We start from the raw sequence: 17,487 nt of genomic DNA, 5'->3' as shown, positions 1-17,487 counted from the left end.
ATTACGGAGCGATGACCTTGGGCGAGTCGGAGTCCGAAGCGCGGATGTAAAGCGACGGACCGGGGATAGGCCGATTGCTAGACACGGCAGCCATTTTACGTTGCTTGCTGGAAACGATTATCGATGTGCGCTTGAGTTGAAGATCTCTTTGTTTTTGTATAAGGTTGTCGGCGCTTCCCCCAGACGCGTAGACAGAAGCGGATGCGATACCCGGTGACGGAAAATACTGTCAAAACGCCGCGGCAGCGGGGCGATGCATGGATTCAAGGCGAGTGAGTGGCATTGCAAGATGGCCGCCGGTGGCGTCACTCGTCGGGTCCTATTCCGGTCACGTGACGAGTCTGCGAACGGGTACCTCCGCTTTAGTCACGTGGCTCTATCATATGACTCGGTGGCAAGAGCCGCGGGAAAGCGGCCTGATTTCAAACGTCGGCCTTTGGCGAGACCGGCGTCGCCCGAACAAGACGAACGGACGGTAAGTCGAGCGCGTCTCCGGCGCGGTCGGGTCGACAGAGCCGCAAAGTGCGCGACGGACGGCTGCGTTGGCGTGACGTCGCCCGGGCCGAAGGCGAGCGCCGCCGATAGCCGCCGATAGCCGCCGCTTCCGAGACGTTTCGTTGTGACTGCCGCAGCTCAGCTGCCGGCCGGAAACGCGACAACTTTGCCTACGGCGCATTGTCGATGGGCCCTCTTGCTCTCTCGTGTAGCGCTTGCCGTAACGTGGTAGCGCGAGGCGTTCCTCGCGAACAGTAGTTGTTGCACCGGACATCTCTGCAGCAGTTTTATGCGTATCGCAATCACCAAGTGGTTAGCTCATTCACAAGAAAAGTACGTGACAGCCTCTCGCCATTACTTCCGCATTGCGAGCTTTTTGCTCACCGCGTCTATTTATTTTGCGCATGCTCAGACTTCAACACACATAATTCCGTGCACGTATGCACGCACGCTCCCAAAGAATCATGTAACATGGCTTTGCAAGAAACATAAACGTCTTCACAATATGTTCAACAATAGTCCTGTTTTCTGACTGAATGAGGAATGGATTTCCTTCGGTCGTCTTGGGATGGCGCCGCTGCCTTGTTGCTATGCAGAGAACTTTGCGTAGGTCCTTTTATTCCTACGTTTATATGTGACATTGACAAGTGCGACTTTGGAATGACAGTCGTAAGCAATAACGCATTGGAGTTTTGAAGGTGGGCAGGCGGGTATATTGGACGCGCCGAATTGCCCCGAGGCGCGAACGTCGGTCGGTCGTTGTTGTGCCCCGCCGTTGGCCGGCGACCGGTTGCCGCCCAAAGACGGTCGGGATGAATTCCGGCCTGAGGGCGAGCGGCGAAGGAAACGGATACTGGACAATTTCCCTTTCGTTCCGTGGCGTGCAGGACCCAAGACTCGTTTTTCGCATGCGTCCGCTTTAGAATACACGCCCCTCCTAGCTAGAACAGACATGGCGACCCCCCCCCCCCCCCCCCCCCATGTAACACTGCTTAATGACATTGTTTGAAATATAATCGTATGTTCATACATCTATTCAAATGTATCCATTTTTAATGAAAGAGTTCAATCTTACAAGTTCTCTTTAAACGGTCGCCACCGCTCCATTCCGATTTACTCTGCGAGGCAAGCGCGGGCAAAAATCGTTTCTTCGAATACGTCCAGAACCTTTGAATCACGAAAGGAATAGACATTTTGAGAATTCCCGGCGACTTGTGAGCGAGGAGACTGATGCGGTTGATGACGTCGGGAAAAGAGGCAGCTTTTTTGAAAAGAGGAACAGACTTTTAATTTATTGGTGTGGTGGGCGGGCTCAGCGGGACGCGCCAAGCTCACTAAAAAGACGCCGGTGCCTCCGGCGCCGGCATAGCGTTCCTTTAAGGAACAGAACAGGAGGCAGATTCAAGTCCGCTCCCCACTTCCAGTCCGCTTGGAGGGGGGAAACAACGTGACAAAAGAAAAAAAAACTAAACAAGACGGGACACGTCCAGGAGCCAAGATGGCGGCGGGGGCGGGTCAGCGACGCGACCAAGATCTGCAAACTACACAAAATTGCAAAGACGCCAAGGTCAATTTGGTCAAGTCCGATCGCGGGCGGCGCAGGCCTCAAGGGCGCTGCGCCGAGTAGCGGCCCTCGCCGGGCGCCGCGCCGCGGCCGGAGCCGAAGCTGGGTTTCTGGGCCGCGCCCCCGCGGGCCGCGCCGGGCGGGCCCCTGGGAGGGCCCGCGCGGTCCCGCGGACCCCCCGGTCCCCCGGGCCCGCGGGGCCGGGCGTCCCGCCGCTCTCCCTCCCGGACCGAGCGAGTCTTCTTCTCCTCCACGTTGAGACGCACTTCGCCGCGCAGCTTGATGGGCTGGAGACCAAAGAGGAGCTCACGCTCGCGTCGCCCTCCTGAACCCCGTCGTCCAAAGGGGGACCAACTCACCCGGCTGCTCAGAATCTTCTGGACCGGGTCCGAGTCGTCGAAGACCACGAAGCCGAAGTTGGGAAGTTTGCCTCCGCTGTTGATCCGCAGTTCCAGCACCGTCCCGTACTCTGCGGGCCGCCGCGCGCGCCGTCAGTCGCTACGCCGCGCCAAACGCTAACTATGACATCCGAGTTTCGAACCGAAACATCAAGTTGGCGAGTGGTCCTCCGCCTCAACAAGTTTGGGGAGGGAACGGCGAGCCTTCCCTCCGATTGAGGGAAAGGTGCCGCGCTCACGCCGCAAACGCCTTTGGCTTCACGGCCGCGACGGCCCGCCGACACAAAGTAGAATTTTGGCCCGCGATTAGAACGTGTCCGGCGCCGCTATTCCGGCCTCCGGGCGTCAAGCGGCCAAAGACTCGGGCGCTTTGCGCGGCCTTCCGACCGACGGCCTTTCGGGGGCCCGGCGACGTGACTTACGTTCAAAGAACTCCTTGAGTTCGCTCTTGTCCACGGCGTGCGGGACGTTCCCCACAAAGAGCTGATGGGCGTCGGGGTAGCGCGCGGCGCGCCGGACTTCCGCCTCGCCCTGCTCGCCCTCCCGAACTGCAAGCCAGAAAGCCACTCAAGTTGGCGCGGCGCTTTCGGCCGCCGCGGCGCTTCCCGTCCCGCGCATACCGCCGAGGCGCGGTCCTCTGTGCGCCGGGGGAGGGGCGCCCGGTCGCTGCTCCCGGGGTCGGGGGTCCCGCTGCGGAGGTCGCTGCGAGGCCGACGGAGACTCCGGCTTTGCGTCGGAGCGCGCCTGCCGGCGCGCCACACGCGCGTTGAGCTTTTGCGGCGGGGCCTCCCGCGGTTTGCGCGACCTACCGGGGCGGGCGCGGCTTTCACCACGTGCGGCGGGATGCCCGACGCGGGGACGGCCCCGCCGGGCGGGAGGTTCTTGCTGGTCACCGACGCCCACGAGAAGGGCTGAAACGACAAGACGCGCGGCGTCAGCGACTCGCCGGCGCCCGCCGAGCGCGGGGGGGGGCTGACCCTGTTCTCCTCTGGCGCGGCGGGCGCCGTTTCGCCGGCTTCCGCGTGGGCGCTCTTGTCGATCCGCTCGTTGGCCAAGTGCGTTTCGCTTTGCGCGTCGGGCGCCACCGCCTTGGGCTCCGCGGCGTCCGCCGCCTCCGCTTCCTTCTCCGCTTCGGGTTCCGGCTCCGGGCTGGGCGCCGCCGCTTGCTCCTCGTCAGCGGGATGCGGTACTTCCGGACTTCGATTCAAACAGAGAAAGTCAAAACCCTTTTCCCCCCTCAGGTGCGGAACCGCAGTCCCGGAGGGACCGCCTGCGCGTCTTCCAGCCCCCTCTCTCCCAAGCACGGCCGACTCAAAGGATCAGGAACATTTTCAAAGTCCCACGTCAGTCGGGCGTGTCGGGGAGAGAAAAGGGGAAGACGGCCGGCGGCTCTCCGGGACTGGAGTTTGACACCTCCGATCGACGGCGGCGGGCTTCTCTCCCGCCAAAGACGATTCCGCCCGATTAAAAAGATCCGATGGGATTTAATACGGTGCGGCCGGGTAGCGAATCGCAGTTGTCATTTTAGAAACGTTTTTTTCTCACTCCAAGATCGCAAGTGACACCGCAGGAAATCCTGCGCAAAAGAGTGAACGTCGGCACGTCGGCTTACACGGACGCAGGCTGGTAGAAAGCCGGGCCGGACTCGTCGGCAACGGCGTCCGGGGACGGAACTCGCTCCTCCGGCTCCTCCGCGTCGTCGTCGGACTCTGAGCACGCACACGCACGCCGCTGAGCGCCCCGTTCGGCCGCCGTCGCAATATCGAGCGCCCCACCTTCGGGTGGTTCCGAGTCCGAATCGGCGAAGACCTCGTCCTGGTAGCGGAAGACGTCGTTGTGGACGTAGAACTTGTTTGGCACCGTACCCTGGGGGGAGGGGAACGACGACGTCAGCCACCCGAACAAGCGGCGATGCTGAAGTCGGCCCGCGACCGATCGCCATCGGCTCTTCGATCCATTGCGACGGCCGGTCGCCGGGGCGGGTACCTCCGGGGCCAACACGAAGGTCTGCATGAACTTCCTCATGGGCTGCATGTTGTTGGAGAGCTCCCCCATGACCTGCACCACCACGCCCTCGTTGAGGGTGGCGTGCGCGTCCACGTGACGGATCTTGGTGTGGCAGTCGCGGAAGCTCAGCGCCATCACGCGCTTGTGGATGTCCTGCGGAGGCCCAAGGGTCAGGGTTAGGGTTAGGCCCAAGCGCCGCGTCGCGCCGGCTCCGGGAATGACTTGGCGGACGCCTGCGCCCGTTACTGTGCGGTCCGTATCTTTTACTATTCATAGTTCGCGTTGTTCAAATGCCGTTCCCGGAAAATCAACACTTCAACAAAAAAATCAACAACAAAAAAAAAAAACTACAGCGCTGCATTAGAATGAGAAGGCGGGAAAGACAGCGATCGTGAAGACCGCGTGCCGCGACGGCTCCTTCAAAGCGCTCTATAAATAGTCGGGCGGACTTCCAACGCGGGAAGTATCTTTGTTGGGTAGGAAGAGTTTGTATGCGCGCCGTCGACGGCGAAAGGCAACGGCAGCGTTGCGACGGCCGCGCGGCGCGGCAGCGTTGAAAGCGGCGCGCGGGCCGCGTTGCGGCGGCCGCTCGCTCGTCCATGATACGGCGGGACTCACCGACTGTCCGTAGACGGCCTCCAGAGGCTTGCCGTTGGCGTCCAGCCCGCCGTGGACGTACGACGAGTTTCTGCCATAGAACCTGCCCGTACAAAAGACGTGAGGACGCCGGCGCGCCTAGCGCCGAGCGGGCGTACCTGTGCAGGTAGTCGGGCGCCTGGTTAAGGAGCGTGTAATACTGTCGGACAAACTCTCGCCCGACCAGCTGGGCACTTGGCTTCTCCATCACCATTTCTTCGTCTCCTGCGTGCAGGATGACACGAAAGCGTATGAACGCGGGCTTTCTTCCTCGACCGTGACGCGGTCAGTTCCTTCGCATCGACGAGGGACGAGAGAAGCAACGTTAATCCTCACTCCCGATTTGATCCAACGGCCAAAATCCGGAATGAATGCCCTCCCCGCGCAACGAAGTGGCCGAATCACGATGCGGGTCGGGAGGGCTTTCCCGAGGCGGCTTACGGGAAGATTCCAGAACTTTTGGCTGGGGCCTCGAGGCTCGTGGACGCCGGCTAGCACGTGCCGGCCGGCCGGCCGCTCGAGTTCCGAGTCGCATTTGCGCCACGAGGAAGCGGACAACTCCGACGAGAGAAGCCAGGACAGGGCTGTTATTTCTTCCCCCGAGCAATAGAAGAAATGAGAGCGACGAGGGAAGGGAAATGCGGGCAGCGGCCTGGGGCAAAAAAAAAACCCCGAAAGCGCTTAGCATGGCGGGGCAGCTCCTCTAGGACGCGAGCCCGAACAAAACGGCCAGGAAAAGCCGGATAATGGCGCGCAAACGCCGTCCGGCCGTTGTGGGAAATGGGCCCGAAATGAAACGGACGCTTTGAATATAAGCTAAGCGCTGCTAACCGCTAGCTTTGGCTTTCCAGGTGATAGACGGCGCCCTCGCTCCCTCCCGTCGACCCCGACAAGCAAAGCAAAGCAAAGCTGCGCGGCGGGCGGAAGAAGCCAAATGTCCGCTTCGGACACTTGAGCGCGCCGCCATCCGAGAGCCTACTCACCTGAAGTCGACGGTCTCGGGTTTTAGCGGTGAAAGCGGCCCTCGAACGCGTGAAGCACAGGCGCTCGGACAACGTGCTCGCTCGCCGGTTACAAGCCGCCTCGCAGCGCTAACTCGGTCGCGGCCGCACTTTGAGCCAATGAGATCCTGCGCTCGGCCGCACTTTGAGCCAATGAGATCCTGCGTTCGGCCGCCCTCCGCCAATCGCGCGCAGCGCTCGCCGTTCCACCAATCGGGAGCAAGTGTGCCTCCGCAGCAAAACGTTTCGGGCTCGAGCGCTCGGAGGCTGACGGCTCTCACTAACGCGTAATAACACAGTTACGAGCTCTGTGAAAATGTACGCCAAAAAGACGAAGGAAGTCGCTAAGCGTATTCCGAGTGGTTGAGCGTCCTCATTTCACTTGTTCGACGTCTATCTTCTTGGCTGCCTTGCGGAGGACAGTTTAGCTTGCTACGCGTGCAGCAAACAACCGAAAAAAAAAAAAAAGAACGACTGTACGACAAGTAGTGAATTTAATAACGCTAACAAATGTGACATTTGAAGTCGTTCTTTTTTCTTTCGGCAACGGGCTCCCTTTCCAACACATTTTCCCGGCCTCTGAATTCAAAACGTCATACTGGCCCTCTGAGCGAAACTCCGACGACAATGCGGCCCAGCGTAAAAATGACTTTGACCCCCTCGGATCAAAAAGACGGAACCGAAAGGACAAAAGATTTTTCCGAATGTGCTCGTGGTTTGCACCGGGGCCATTGTAGCACGTTATTTCTCACTTCTTTTTAAGGCGCAATCATAACGGTCCGGCCCAGTTGACCGGCGAACTAAAATCCTCTTTTGCATCCTCGGCCCAGTCGGGACGAGCGGCGGCGGCGACCGGGCGCGGTCGCCTCCGGGAAGGGGGGGAGGAAGGAAAGAAGCCTTTGCCTTTGCCTTTGCCTTTGCCTTTGCCTTTGCCTTTGCCGCATTCCGACGACGGGTCGAGACACGCGCGCGCAACCTTGACATATTTCGGCTGCAAACTTCTTGCTGGAGTTCGCGCCAGCTCAAAACGCGACACCATTTTTCCTGTTTCAATTTTCTTTGCACGTCACTGTACTCCTTGAAAAAAAGTTGTTTTGGTTGAGGCCCCTTCCCTCCGCAGGAATTATTAAATGGCTTGATTTTTAGTTTGGCTTATGACGCCTCTTACGTATTTCACGAACAAACGGTAAAAAATTTGTTTCAATGCAATTTAGGGAAAAGTGTTTTGTTGAGACGTATGGGGGAAGTTATTTGACTCTTTTTCTCTATTTTTTTACTTATATTTAGGAGAATCCATTTAAAGTACAGTGCCACTATTTGCTGGGAATTGGGACCGGGCCGAAGCGCGTAGCAAAAATCTATGCATGATGTTTGCTTTTCCTTCGCCTGGCCCATGAGCTGAAATGATGACGATTGCGTCTTAAATCAGAGGCCCCCGTCCGCCGGTCCGCGGATGGATGGATCGCCGCCGGGCTGCGCGGGCCGCATCCGAAATAAGGGCAGTCTTCTAACCGATCGGTCGCTGGATTCTTTGGCTCGACCTTTGTTTTTTCCGCCTGATCTGGCCGCTGTTGATATTTTATTTTGAAGCGAGGAAGGACTGCGGGGCTTCCCCCGCCGGTCCCAAAGATCGGGGACCCCCGCCTGAAACGGAAGCTAACGTCGGCGCGGGACGCGGCCGAAACGCCGATGCCACCTTTGCCTCTCGGCCCCGCCGTGACGCGAGGACGCCCTCTTGAGATTCCCACGACGATCCGGAAGTCCTCAAGCGCTGCGGCGAATCCCCGCAACGTTCCGCGGCGTTCCGCCCGATGGCGAAGGGCAGAGCGGGAAAGGAACGCTCGCGCGAGCCGAGCGGCAGGTCTGGCCGCGGAAGCTCGGGTCAGCGCGGGAATATCCGGAGACGGCGCCGCGATGAAGATGAGGCGCCGGCGACGCCCGAATGACGACCGTCCGAAAGACCATCGATGGTTTAATAGTTTTTATTGTATTCGTTAGAGGAAGCTTTACCGCTGTTGTCAGTAGACGAGAAAAAAACAAAAAAACGAAACCAACGACACAACAAACTCAGCCCGCGAGTCTTTCCCCCGGTCAAACGTGCCCGTCCCCTTTCAGCGCGGTCACCGTGGAAACCAGGCGGGAAGGAGCGTCGCCATGGAAACCAGGCAGGAGCGAGCGCAGTAGTGGAGCACAAAAACTAAACAGTTAAGTAAGCGTGCGGTTGAAAAGCCAGCGCAGGGAAGGTGGATTTTCCAACTTGATTTGGGGACTTTTTGCACTTTGGCCTAATTGAAGCCCTTTAACACAAATTTAAATAGCGTTCAAAGAAACATTAACATCCGAAGTCTTTAGCATGACGTTAATTTGTGCACCTTTCTCTTTTGGGACTTTGGGTTGTTTAATAGTGGTATCGGCAGCAAAGTTTGTTACTTAAAACGCTGAGTAATAAAAAGCCATTAGCACCAAGACTGATTGTTTTTTTTCTCTTTTTCTTCTTTTCCTAAAAGTCAGCGATGAGCGGCCGGCCGGCCGGGTGGCGCCTTGCTCGTGGGCGGCGGGACTTAGATGAGGAGGTCGGTGTCCACGTCCTCTGCAAAGACACAAGAGCGTTCCAGACACCTGAGAGAAATCTTCGCGGTTGGACTTCAGGTACAAAGTGCACCGGTTCCGCTCCGAGCCGCGTCGGTAGCGCTTTCAAAACGTTCCCTTCTGCCGCGTTCACGCTATCGAGTCTCGCCTCAGCATTAACGCATTCAGTTCGCCCTTCGTTCTTTGTCCCCCCGCCCGCCGACGTCCGTGCCGCCTTCAGGCGCAAGGAGACAAGTCGAGCCGGCTTTTCCTTTTCGCGATGCGTCAGTCAGGCCGGAAACGATGGGCGCGGCCTGGTCATCGACGACAAAGGGCTAATTTGGCGACGCTCGGCCAAAGTGCGTTTGCGTCAGCTTCCGAGCAAAGGCCGGAAAAGCCGTGCGTACGATATCAAATCGGAGGGAAAGCCGATCGTCTTAAGCCTCGTCGATGACGTGATAATACTTATTGCTATTCCAAAAAATGGGTCCGTTTTGAGTTATGCGGTGCTCCCTTCCCCTAAAACAGGCGTTGAAAATGAGGGAAAACAAAGCCGACCCGCGCTCGGAGGAATACGCTATCCGCTATCCTTAAACGATGTCGCTCGCCGGCCAAAAAAGCAAGGTGCGCGGCGGGCGACGTACGCTCCTTGATGCCGAAGCAGGCGGCCCATTCCTCCAGGGCGATGTACTTGTCGCCGTCGGCGTCGCATTCCTGGAAGAAGCGCGTGGTGCAGTGCTCCATGGGAATGAGGGGGGCGCGCAAGGGGGCCAGCTCGCCGTGCGTCAGGTAGCTGTCAATCGCAGCGGAGCGCTCGGGTCAGCCGCCCGCCGTTTAAAGGCGCGGCGCCGGCGTCGGCGGAAGCACGTACCCGTCGGCGGGGTGCTGGTCCAGCTGCTTGAACTGCCAGTGCACGGGGAAAACGTACATGTTGTAGTTCTTGACAAAATCGTGAGCCAGCAGGTCCAGGGTGTGCTCCCCCGCCTTCAGCCTCTTCTCGTTCTCGTAGATCTTCTTCACCTGCCGCGCCCGCCGGGTTACGGCACAACAACGGGGAGGGGGGCGGCCCTCTCGCTTTCCCCCTTTCCGCGCCCGCGGCGACGCCGGCGTTTGCGCGGACTCGCCCTGAGCTTCTGCTTCTCGGTCAGCAGGTCGTTGTCCTCGTCGCGCTCGTACAGCGTCACCAGGACGTTCTTCAGCCAGTCTCTCATGCGCAGAGGAAACTGCTTCAGCTCGTTGTCCAGGCAGGGTTCCATTTCTGCGCCGTCACAAAACGCCATTGGGGCGGCCGCCGAAACTCAAAGCGCTCCGTCGCGGCCGCTCCCGCTCCGCGGCCTCTGTCACGAGGTCCCGCCGGTCCGCCGAGGAAGTCTGACGGCCCGGTTCATCTCCGAATCGGCCTTTTCGCTTTTATAATGACCTCGGTCTTTCATTGAGAGGTCAACGATTTGGACGCGCCAACCTTTATAGTCCCCGGGCGCGGGACTCCACGTATCCTGCATGTTTTCCGAGCTACTCTCGCGCCCGATTCAAATGTTCAGGATCATTTTCAAGCTCGTCATTTGAAGCGGGTGCGTTGGGACGTGCAGGACACCGGCCCTAACCCTAACCCTAACCCTAACGCACAGGACGTGGTTTTGTTTTCTCTCTTGAGTCCACAACCAATACACCCGAAGCGGACTGAGACGCCATGTAAAAATACAAGCGGCCCAAGAACGGAGCCTTGGGGCATTCCAGACCCCAGAGACACAAACACTGGCTTGTTGAAACAGATGAGCGTTCTGGGAAAGCGCAAAAGTTTGATGCGGCGTCGGGCCCGGGGACGCGTGCCTCGGAGCCGCGCCGCCAAATAGGGCAGCCGGTCCCCGGTTCCCGGCCGACCGCTCCGAATCTCAAAGCTCGTTCAGTTTGCGGCCCGACCTTTCCTCCGGAACTTGTTTTGAGCTTCTGCCAATCAGGCAGTACAACGGATGGCCTGCACAGGTTGAAAGGAGCCGTTCCGGAAATACGGCGGTTCCGTCTCGCGGCATCCGAACGGACGCGTTATTCCGGCGGGGGGCGTCGGCCCGTTCTCCACTTGAACCCGGCCCGCCGGCCCGCCGTGCCGAGCGTGTCGGCGAACGTGTTTGGACGCGCCGCGGCCGCAGCTGCAGCTGCAGCTGCAGCTGCTCACGCTCGGAACGGCTCTCACGCTTGTTGAATTTGTTCCGTCGCGTTCATCGCCCCCGATACGCACGGCCGCCATCTTTTTTGAAGAAAAACGCAGGGCCTGTTTGCGCTGCGCGGCCGAGTCGGGAAAGCGTCCGAGCCGCTCCGCGCCCTCGCCGGTTCGGTGGTTTTTGCCGGGGTTTGCGCGCAACCTTTGGTCATGGCCACTGAGACGAGTGGGAACGAGCGATATTGAAAGGAACGCGCGTCGGATAGCCGGATTCGCACGGCTGCTCATCTGCAGGGAAGGGTTCACCTTTGCAAGGTCCGATGTAGTCCAGGTGCAGCTTGTGACCCTTCTTGGTTCCCTCCAAGGCGCACTTGGCAGCAAAAAAGTGGCAGGAAGTGTCATAGGTCTTGTTGTCGGTTCCGCAAACCTGCACACAGCACGGTTTGGCCCTTCTGAATGCTTCCTTCATCAACTTCGTTTGCTTTGGATTTTGTTTTCCTCGAGGCGGGAGGAGGATGCGCGGATAGGTTTGAGGCGAGGGCGGCACCGATTGAAAGCTTCCAGCGCCGAGCGAGTTCCAAAGCTTCCAGCGCGGAGCGTCCGAGCCTTGTGCCGGGCTAAATGATTCGCCTGAGCGCGACCTTTAAACTCCGGCGGGGGAGGGCCAGTACCCTGCGCGTTTTCGGCCTTTCTCACGCAAACGCAGCCGACTGAAATGATGGACTTATTAGCCGAAGCTCGAAAACGATCCCAATCATTTGGAGGGGCTGCGTTTGAGAGGGAAGGTCCCAGAGCGCGCGGGGTACCGGCCCCGCCCGCGCTTTAACCGAGGCCTGCTCGCACGCCCCGCAAAACGCCGGGGCGTACGAGCGGCCGAAGCTAAACCTTCCTGGAACTTTAGGAGAAGGAGCGATTGAAACTACTGTCACGTCCGATTTGAGCTTTTGTTCCGAAGCCCTTTCTTCCAGGGAGCACTGCTCCTTTAAGGCGGCGGGACGGTAGCCGCGGACAACTGACGTGCTCGAACGGTCCCTCGGCGGGGGCGCACGTTGACGGGTCCTGACACACGCAGATGGGGGTGTTGCCGTCATCCACCTCGCACACTTTGCCCTTCTTGCACTGGTGCTGCAGGCACGGGTCTGGGCAAAAAGGGCAAAATCTCCTCGTCATGGAAAGGGAAGGCCCGCAAACGCCCCGGTCCCGGAGGGCCGGCGGCCCGGACGTCACGTGCGCCTCCCCTCCTTCGAATCGTCAAGACGCGTATCTGGCAGAGCGCGCCGATCGTGCGCCGGTTACAATCGGGTGAGGGGACGCGACCGACGTCCGGGAGACCGGCCCCCGAGATCCACGCCCCCCCGATCCGAGGTTCCTTTGTTTTTTCGACTTCGCTCGCTCGCTCACTCTCGGCGACGTCGTCTTCCAGCTCGATGGCCTCGTCGAACTCGCCGACCTCCACCTGCACCGGGTTGGCGCCCACCTCCGCCTCCTGGAAAAGCAGAAAGCCGATTAAGCGGCGGATGGAATGCGCCGGCCCGTTTGGAAGAAAAGGGACGGCCGTCGCCGTCTTAACCAATCTTTCCTCCTTTCTTCCGCCATTTCCAAAAACAAAGACAAAGGGCCAAAATCACACTCGAGATCCGGCAGACAGAGAGGCCACGGGAGGACGGCGGCTCTTGTTCCATTATTTGTTATGGCGCTCGTTTGGAAAATTCAACGTATAATTGTCTTCGTTGGATGAAAGCTCGCGGATAGGGAGCCGGGATTTATTTGAGCCTCGAGGTTCCGGAAGGTCCCGCCCCGAAGGACCGAAGGACTCGAGGAGCAGCTGCGTGCGCGTGAGCCCGAGCCAGGAAGACGTCAGCGCTTCCTGACGCTTTTTCCAGCTGCGGTCTCTGCGGTCCTTCGGGACCGGCGGACCCTCGCACGCTAAAGCTGTGTTTGTTTTGTTTTTTTTGTTGTTGTTTTTTTCCCTCGAAAAATGACAACACTCATCCAGAACATTCCGTCTTGGCGCTTGAGTTCCTGGTGAATAACTTCCAAGTGGATCGCCTCCTGTTTATTCCCAGGAAGGCGTCCCAACCCAAATTTGGGATTCCACAAGGCGAAAGTAAACAAGACAAGACGACATCATCGGGAACGGCCGGAGAAGGGGCCCGTCCCCTCGGCTCTTTCCGACGGCTTCGCGGCTGGAGTCTCCCCGTTTGTGGAAGATGTCTCGCCTGCAGCCCAAAAGACTTTGCTCGTAAAGCTTTTTGTCTCGCCGAGCTCAGCGATTGACTCCGTCCACGCGGCGACCCGCGAGGTTCTTGTTCAAGAAAAACGGCGGCGGCGGCCTCCCGTTTCGAGTATCAAAGCGCCAACGGGCCCGTCGGAAGATCTGGGAATCCCGGGGCGCGGGCCGCAAACCGCCGGCAACATCTTGATTTGGCCGACCGGGAGTTGAGAAACTTCCCCGCTCGCAGCTCACCTCAACCGGCGCCGGCTCGTCCACCGCCAGCTCCTCGTCCGTCGCCCGCTCCTCCTCGTCAGCCGCCGGTTCCCCGTCCGTCGGCCGCACGTCCGCCGCCGGCTCCTCGTCCTTCGGCTGCTCCTCGGTCTGCGAAAGCACGCGTGAAAACGGCTCGAAGGCAACGGAAGTGCTCGTGGAAGAAAACTTGGATGGAATCTGTAACTTCGAGGCCTCTAAACGTCTAGTCTAGGAGAGCTTACGGGAACTTACGGGAGCGGCCAAGCCGCGTCCGGCCAGGCAAAGCAGGAAGAAGATCCACACCCTCATCTTCGGTATCTGCGGATGCAAAAGGAAAGCCGGGATTTTCAAATCAATATGAGAAGGATTCCCCGAGGAACAGCCGTAAGATGTTTACTTCGCGCTTAACCCGGCTTTCTTTCCCTTCTGCCACGAGGACGGCGGGCGGAAACGAGCCGGGGAGCAATCTAACCCGCCGCCGCCCCTTCCTCCTCCCCTTTCGTATTTGGTGAACGCACACTGAAGTTCGGAGATGCCCCCGGAGACGCGAGCGCCTTATGAGGCGCCCGGGAAGCTTCACGCCAACAAGCCGGAAAGCGTTTGCCTCCCGAATGATAAACGGGGCCGCGTTCCGGCTCGTCTGCTTCCGTCGTTCTGGAATTCCGTCCCGAATGACGAATTCCGCAAAAGCTCTTTTGTTTGCCTTGACCCCCGCTCGGCGTCCCTGTCGCGCAGACGTCAGGGGATGCGCCAGAACGGCCCGCCGCCCGTCCCCCCTTCCTTTCGGCTCTTCTTCTGGTTCCTGCCTCGGCGGGTTGAAAGGCTTCCGCGTTTCTTTGCTCTGCCTCTATGAAAACAACTCAAGTCGGACTTGTAAAATGTCCTCCTGGGATAACGGCGGTGCTGCTCCGCCGGCGTGTTTGCGCGTTCGCCGGTGGAAACTTCCGGAGCGGGAAGGCAGCGTCTCTTATAAAAATAGGCGGACGGCGAGAAAGGAAAGATCTCACGCGAGCGTTTGGCCCGGAGGACCGGCGGGATTGGCGCGGGGCCGGCCGGGGCGAGGACGAGGTGACGCGAGGCCCCAACGGAGTGTTTTCTTTGGAAAAGGCCCAGCGCCGCTCATAAAGTAGCTCTTTGCTTTGATTCGGCCGGCGCGGCGCGGCGCGGCGGGGCGGGAAAACTACGTGACGCGCGAGAGACCGCCATGTCCTTTTTGTTTTTTCTTCGGGTGTGTAGACAAAGGCTCTCCAGTCCGGAGGGAAAGAGGAGGTAAGATGAGCCGGGTAACCCGAGACGTCTTTGACTTCCCGCTGCGGTTTTGTCAGCGGCGGTGGCAGTCGGGGCCCGGCGGCCGACCGAAAAGCCCCTTTTTACGAGGGCTGCTTTTTACTTTTTACGGGGCAGCGCGAGCGCACCCCCCCCCCTCACACACACACACACGCACACACAGAAAACAAGTCGAACTCGTGCGCAAACCGGGAAAGGAGTAGCTCAAGAAATAGGGCGATTATTTCCGGACAAAGGAGCGCTTTGATGGGATCGGAGCTCCTTCGGTGGGAATCCCGAGCAATTCCCCGAGGACGGCCGATCGCAAACGCTCACTCGATGGCGTTTGAAGCGGCGCGCCGCGAGCGGTCGCCATGGCGACCCGCATTCCTTCACACGGGAGGGAAGGCCGGGCCCGGACCCCGTCGCCTTTTGCTTTCTTCCCCGACCGAGACTTTTCTCGGCATTCCGAGGCATACGTCCCCTCCCCCGCCGCCGATGTGGCGAAGGGCCCCCTTCCTGCGCCGGCTCTTTTCTAGGCTGCGGCTCGGCCGCTTCGCCCCGAACCCCGCAAAGCTTCATCGTCCCTTTTTGTTTGTTTTTTTTCTTTCTCGGAGGGGCTGGCCAAGGTACTTTTGTCAAAGTTTCCAGAAGCGCGCGAGGAAAGGATGCGGCTTCCGGGCTCCGTGCCGACGGACGAAACAAAGGGCGGCGGGCGCAGCTCTTTCGGACGCCTTCTTACCTTTGGGACAAGTCGGCGCGCGCGCGGCGTTGAAGACGTTTGAGGGCTTCTGAAGGCTTCCCGAGTGAGGACATGTCATGTGGTAGGACGCGAGTCCCCTAGCCCGGCCCAGCCCGGCCCGGGCCGGCCCTTTCCCCCGCCCGCCGCATGGGAGAGGCTAATTCAGCCGCTCTTGTTGACATTGCCCGCAGTCTGTCCGTTTGCCTCGTCCAGCCGGGGCGACGGTCGAAAAAGACCGGCGGGGCTCATGCTGTAAAAAACAAAGGCGGCCATCCTGCGCCCAAGGGGTTTGTTTTTTTTCCAGCTCAAAGTCAAAATAATGCACTTCCCATATTTTTGAAGTGATGGGTTCACTGTTATTTTCAGCTGATTTCCTTCAAAGATTTAAGCACTGGTAATGATGAAACTCCTCACACAATTGTAAAAAGGCATTTTTGCTCCGCCGTGATTCGTCCGTCCATTTTCTGTCGCCGCTTCTCCTCACGCGGCTCGCGGGCTCGCCGGCGCCTATCCCGGCTGCCCCGGGGCGGTGGGCGGGGGTCACCCTCGACCGGTCGCCGGCCGACGGCAGAATTCTCGCACCGGGGTCATTTAGCATATCCGGTGCGAATGCCGCGCACGTTTCCCGGCAGGGGAGGAGAGGACCCGCGCGGGCTCGGGGAGAACATGCAAACTCCACACAGGAAGGCCGGGGTCCCTTTAACTGTGAGGCGGACGTGCTAACCGCTGGCCCGCCGAGCCGCTGCCGTAATTCGCAATTAAAAAAAAGAGGACATAAATCTTTTCGCTATGGAAAAAGACATTCGATGAAGGAACACACGGCGGCTTTATCGACAAATTCGTCAGTATGTCGCTGAGAGTCGTGTATAGTAGTGCGACGCCTTACATTTGAAATGGTCTTACGATAATGGAACTAATGACTTTGAGATCGGCGCATTTGCGAATGTCCGAGAACTCTGCAACGCCAGCCCTTTCGAGGGCATTTGGCGTGATCGAGGGTCACCGTCCCAAAAGTTTTGCCCTCCTATTTAAAAAGTCCAGGTCCGGGCACCGTGCAACGTGGCGTTTTCCATCCCGCCTGGAAGCTTCCAGACAGTCTGAGGGGAGGGAGGGAAGGAGGGGCTCACTCGCCCACTCCTTCCCTGACTTTTTTTTTTTTTTGCTCTCCTTAATTCCTGCCTTTATTTACCTGCTCTTCTTCCTCCTCCTTCCTCTCTCGCTGGTACGCCGACGTGGCATCGGGGCAGGTTGGTGCGCGGGGGCGCCGTCACGTGACCGAGCCGTCGGCGGTCACGTGTATTTGTAAATAAGCTGGCGTGATGATCGTTAAGTGCCGTCCGGGAGCTGCCGCGTCCAAAGATTTGGGCCGCACTGTACCTAAGGGATCACCAGTACATTTTCACAAAAACATTATTATTTTTTTTTAATTGTGACCAACTGCCGGGGAAATGTAATTTTGTGTGTTTTGCAACTGTTTACACTTGCGCCTCGATTTTTGGCGCCGCCTCTGGCCGCTGTCGGCGGTGCGTTTGCGATGGGCCCCCAGAGGCTCCGGTTGGGAGCAGTACATTTTGTCGACGTCACACGTTGCTGTCTGTTTTATGCCTTACATGGAACCGACTGATTTCAATCCGCATAGACTCCCCCTCGTCGTCGTCGTTTATTTTGACAAAGTAAACCTCTACGTGAAAGCGCATGGTGCAAGCATGCCGAGTCCACGGCGGCAGGAATGTCGCTAAATCGGTCAAAAAAATCAGTCCAGAAAATCAGACGTTCTTTCCGTGTCTGCCTCCGACGTGTCCAATCGTGTTCGCACCGGCCGCGGCTTATGCGCTCCGCAGAGACCGGAGGCCGCAGCCTGCCAATTTGGACGCAGAGCCGGGGCCGGATTTGGATTTCGGGGCCTGGCTGGCGGAAGTCCGAGCGGGGCCGCGACCCACCGCAACCGCGGTGGAAAACGGACCCGCCCGAGGTGGCGGCTCGGATTCTCGGCCCTCGCTCGCCGTTGAATGAAGAACGCGCGGGAGGCCGAGGCGGTTTCAAGCGGATGCGCGCCTCGCTTTAAAAGGACGTCGGCGCCGGAGTCAAAAGTTTTGCATATTTCGCGCACAAGTTGCAACACGCCGACGCGATGCGAGAGTTGGCAAACGCAGGCGAGACGGGAGCGAGCGCCGCCGGCGTGCTG

General features: G+C 59.1%; 2 protein-coding genes across 2 annotated transcripts; both read right to left on the bottom strand.

Moving 5' to 3' along the window:
* Positions 1-1,757: 1,757 nt before the first annotated feature.
* On the bottom strand, positions 1,758-6,231 carry g3bp1 (GTPase activating protein (SH3 domain) binding protein 1). Its single transcript, XM_088431900.1, has 12 exons — positions 6,084-6,231; positions 5,220-5,325; positions 5,083-5,164; positions 4,444-4,617; positions 4,233-4,323; positions 4,070-4,166; positions 3,435-3,654; positions 3,267-3,368; positions 3,078-3,201; positions 2,880-3,005; positions 2,419-2,528; positions 1,758-2,346 (listed from the first exon to the last, which is right to left on the bottom strand). The coding sequence occupies exons 2-12, from the start codon at positions 5,312-5,314 to the stop codon at positions 2,101-2,103; spliced, it is 1,467 nt and encodes a 488-aa protein (XP_088288026.1). The 5' UTR covers positions 5,315-5,325; positions 6,084-6,231; the 3' UTR covers positions 1,758-2,100.
* Positions 6,232-8,067: 1,836 nt separating this feature from the next.
* On the bottom strand, positions 8,068-15,405 carry sparc (secreted protein, acidic, cysteine-rich (osteonectin)). Its single transcript, XM_088430608.1, has 10 exons — positions 15,303-15,405; positions 13,547-13,612; positions 13,295-13,423; positions 12,229-12,313; positions 11,845-11,966; positions 11,134-11,254; positions 9,794-9,927; positions 9,541-9,689; positions 9,314-9,462; positions 8,068-8,691 (listed from the first exon to the last, which is right to left on the bottom strand). The coding sequence occupies exons 2-10, from the start codon at positions 13,601-13,603 to the stop codon at positions 8,663-8,665; spliced, it is 975 nt and encodes a 324-aa protein (XP_088286734.1). The 5' UTR covers positions 13,604-13,612; positions 15,303-15,405; the 3' UTR covers positions 8,068-8,662.
* Between the last annotated feature and the right edge of the window lie 2,082 nt (positions 15,406-17,487).

The sequence above is a fragment of the Hippichthys cyanospilos genome, chromosome 13 (assembly GCF_059441005.1).
Source record: "Hippichthys cyanospilos isolate Australia breed blue-spotted pipefish chromosome 13, RoL_Hcya_1.0, whole genome shotgun sequence".
Classification (NCBI taxonomy): Eukaryota; Metazoa; Chordata; class Actinopteri; order Syngnathiformes; family Syngnathidae; genus Hippichthys; species Hippichthys cyanospilos.
This window is presented reverse-complemented; position numbering and strand designations above follow the sequence as displayed.